The 4,142-nt window shown below is 33.5% G+C and overlaps 1 protein-coding gene across 1 annotated transcript; it reads right to left on the bottom strand.

The window, feature by feature from the left end:
• Window positions 1-2,177: 2,177 nt before the first annotated feature.
• On the bottom strand, window positions 2,178-3,099 carry LOC104243343 (heavy metal-associated isoprenylated plant protein 16-like). Its single transcript, XM_009798518.2, has 3 exons — window positions 2,969-3,099; window positions 2,776-2,860; window positions 2,178-2,689 (listed from the first exon to the last, which is right to left on the bottom strand). The coding sequence occupies exons 1-3, from the start codon at window positions 2,972-2,974 to the stop codon at window positions 2,391-2,393; spliced, it is 390 nt and encodes a 129-aa protein (XP_009796820.1). The 5' UTR covers window positions 2,975-3,099; the 3' UTR covers window positions 2,178-2,390.
• Between the last annotated feature and the right edge of the window lie 1,043 nt (window positions 3,100-4,142).

Below are 4,142 nucleotides of genomic sequence, written 5' to 3'. Positions count from 1 at the left end.
AAGGAAGTGTGGGCTGAATATGATGCAATGATACCTCCTCTGGTTGTGATTGTGATAAGTCGAAGGATTATATTGAACACTTCTATCAACAGAGGTTATTGCAATTTCTTAGTGGTCTAAATGACTCGTATGACCAGGCTAGAAGGCAAATTCTGATAAAAACAATTGTACCCACACTTAATCAGGCCTATGCTATGATAGTTGAAGATGAAAGCCAACACTCTATTGGTTTGAGTGTATCTATTGAGAAAAGATATCCAATGGCTATGCAGATGAATCGTGGACAGACTTATAAAGAGAAGAAGCCTTTTGTAGTGTGTGACTATTGCAATATGAAGGGGCATTCAAAGGAGAATTGCTATAAGCTAGTTGGATACCCTACTGATTTCAACCTGAATAACAAATTAAATTTATGATTTCTGAAAAGCAAATTAAATTGCTAATAATAAATGTGTTTACCCTAAAAATTGGATAACAATTAAACTTATAATGTGATTTTAAGGATACATGATTTCATCTAATACTATTATGATATGGCCATGTGGCAAGCTGTGTACAGCTGGCTGCCAGCTACAGCTAGATGCCAACTAAGGTGTCTTAAGTTAGTTGTAATTAGTTGTTATTAGGAAGACATTTGTGTATAAATATATGTTAGTGACAATGAAAAGTGGACTTCCACTTCTTCTTCTTCTTCTGTAGTTCATTTCCTCTCTTCTCCTTAAAACATTCTAGATCATTGATGCTCATAAATTCATGGAGTAATTGCAGCATTTTGGTAAATACCAATTGTTAAATATGAAGATTAGTAATAGAAATTAATAATAAGATAAAGCAAACCAGTGTTTAAATAAAATTCAGCCCTCGAGCTCGAATACCCTTAAGCTGATTGGTATAAGAACAGTTAAAAATATAAGCAAGTTGATGAACAAGAAAGTATAAGCTAAAGAGAAAGTGTTGTATTGCTTTGATATGCGTTAATCCAAGTGTTTTACAAATGATTGGAACTCCTCTTTATATAGGAGAGGAATCTTAATTATAGTATAACTTTAATTACAGAAGGAAATCCCATGATCAGCTAATTAACCGTCCTTGATTTGATCTATTCCGAGATTTCCGCCTTGATCTTCAACCAGTCACGGATATCTCGTCTCTGTTATTATGCTACCTTCGATCTTGCTCGATGCCTGTCTAATTCGGTCTCAATCACTACCAGTCTCGCTCTTCCATCCTTCACACCGATCTCGATAAATCAGTAAAATTGGGTGGACCCGATTTTAACCGTATACAAAATGAAAATATATTGAGCACAGATATAATAAGGTCTTTTGTGTCCGATCCATTTGGAAATGGTCAATTCATATTAGGATTTTTATAAAGTACGTAGCGCTGTTCCATCCACTTGTCTCCCACCAGCTTGAGTTTGAAGTGGCATTATAAGCTCGAATTAACCTTTCTATTTTTTCACATAATCACAGTAGTTTAATCAAGTAAATAATAAAAAACAGCCATAATAATCTAATTCCTGGTGAAAGGAAAATATAGACTCTTGTACTCCAATTTCATTGTCTTATTTAGTTGGGTGTAACACTGTAACTTCTCCGTCTCCGATAAAAGTTACACACTGTTCAAGTATATCATTGTCTTGCATCACAAAGGGGAGAAAACAGGGGGTATAATGACTTCATCTGAACTCGTCACTTCGACGCAAATCGTAGATAAATTATTAAATAGTAAATCCTTGATTTTTGAAACCCATAATTCTAAAAGTACAAATGAATTCGGTAATGAGAATCTTATGAGTTAAAACCATCCAATTTAAATTCTGAACTTGTGTTATGTATAATTTTCTAAGGGATTTATAAATATTTTAAATTGCACGTTTAGATTATTTTCCATACACCACTCCATATTTTAATACTTGGACAATACTCCCTTCGTTTATTTACTTGTTCATTATATTAAATATATATTTTTATTTTTACTTGTTCATGCTAGCAAATCAAGAGGAAGATAAATTTATTTGTCTTACTTTTATAATTAACTATTCATTCCCTAAATTATTTTTCAAGACTTTTGAAATGCAATTATTATTATGGATATTATGCTAAAATATATACCTCATTTATTAAGGGAAGTACTGCAAAGTCCGTTATGGACAAATAAAGTGAGGGAGTACCTTATTGAAATCAATTATCCAATAATTCTTATATTTCCCTATAATGATCAAAACTGAAAGGGGTATTTACAAAAGATCCATAAAGGCAAAATTGAATAAAGAAAACAACAAAATCCACTAGATCCATTAAACTCTCTGGACGGATCGGACCAGATACTGGAATACTAAGTTTGACCTTCCAGTATACTCGAAAAATCCAATTTGGCATTCGAAATCACATAATGGAGCAGCCAGATTGATCATATGAATCTCCAACTTGGTAAACAGGAGGGTATTGAGGATAGGTATAATAGTATAAGGCGGGTTGGGGCTGAGCCACCGCAGCTGCAGCTTGAGGCTTTGCATCAGAAGCTTTGTCACCTTTCTTGTCGCCGCCACCAGCTGGACCAACGCTCACTAGCTCTGCTTGCCCTAAATTTTTCCTGAGCAAGCTCGTCAGATCAGCCGCGTCTATTTCCCCCACAACTTCTAATTGGTTCTTTTCTTGCCCCGTCATTGCTGCTGATTCCACACCTAATATATATATATTAATTCGAATGAGTTTCAGGGCATTTTGATTGATATTAAAAATCGAGAACTGAAAGGAGAGATTTAAGTACCTGGCTGAGAAACAGCTATTTTGAAGGCCTTGGTCCGATATTTCTGATCGTTTCCATTCAAAAATAATCTGATAACCACCTTTTGCTGCCCAAATTTATGAACATTTGTCAGTAATTAAAAAAATATATATTGCGAGGTATCTTTATAGACTTGAATTACATATGAAAAGAAAAAGAAATAAAATATGCATACCTTCATTTTGTTGGTTTAATGGAAATTAAACTTGCTCAGAAAAATCACTCAGTAGGCAGAGAGAGAGAGAGAGAGAGAGATGGGGAGGAGGAGGAGTTTGTTATTTGAAATGCTGGGAAATTGCAGTGGAGAAAGACTTTTAACATTCTTGAGTATTTATAGACTTCTACTCAACTCCTAAAATAGCTGGATAGTCCCTCAATTATTGCTGAATTCTAATTTTGGTCCTTGAATATTTGACTAAGCACAGTTTAACTTCAATTAATTGAAATGCGCTTTTGATTCCTCTACTTGTGCAATTTATATATACCTTTACATCATTTAACTACTCATGTTTTATGTCAATTTTGTATTAGTACTCCATATTTAAGGACAATATAGTTTTAAAGTTAATCTAAGTGAAATATAATTCCTATTCAAAGGGACCAAAGACATACATTCTTAAAAAATTAAAGGTTATGTGTGCTTAGCAATATTTCACAGAATTAAAATTAAATTTATTAATAATTGAGGGATCAAAAGTGGTATTATCCGAAGATGACAAAATTAATTCGGAAGAACGCGCATTGAATTGGAATAACTCAGTCATCCACCCGCCCTTTGTACGTCATGAAGATGATTTGATCTTCGATTGTCTGATCCATATGCGTTGCTTAATTTAATTTTGTCTCTGTTTTTTTTTTTTTTTGGAGGGGGATGGGTGCTGAAAAGTCAATAAGTCAATATGTCATTTTCATGGGGCCATAAGAAATAACAAGTCATCTTCCACGTAGTCCCCTGGAATTGAAATTGTCATTGCACTACTACGCGGGACAGTAGGAGACGCAAAACTAGAACAAACGTCTTCTATGCATCTTCCTAATTTCTTTTATATATAGTAATACTATTTGGATCAATTCATATGCATATTAATTATTTATTCCCTATATTTTAATTTGTATGAACTTATTTCTTTTTTTGTCTGTGCCAAAAAGAATGATTCATTCCCGATTTGAATACTCAATTTATCTTTTATGTAATGATTTATAGTCACACAAAATATATGTGCCTCATTTTACACCACATGTTTAAAATCTTCTCTCTTTTCTTAAACTTCCTGCACAGTCAAATGGGTTCACATAAATTAAAATGGAGGGAATATTAAGTACCTGCTACCTTGTATTGCAATTAATCT

This window comes from Nicotiana sylvestris, chromosome 7, assembly GCF_000393655.2.
Source record: "Nicotiana sylvestris chromosome 7, ASM39365v2, whole genome shotgun sequence".
Taxonomy (NCBI): domain Eukaryota; kingdom Viridiplantae; phylum Streptophyta; class Magnoliopsida; order Solanales; family Solanaceae; genus Nicotiana; species Nicotiana sylvestris.
Note: the sequence above shows the minus strand (reverse complement) of the source record. Positions and strands in the feature narration are given on the sequence as shown.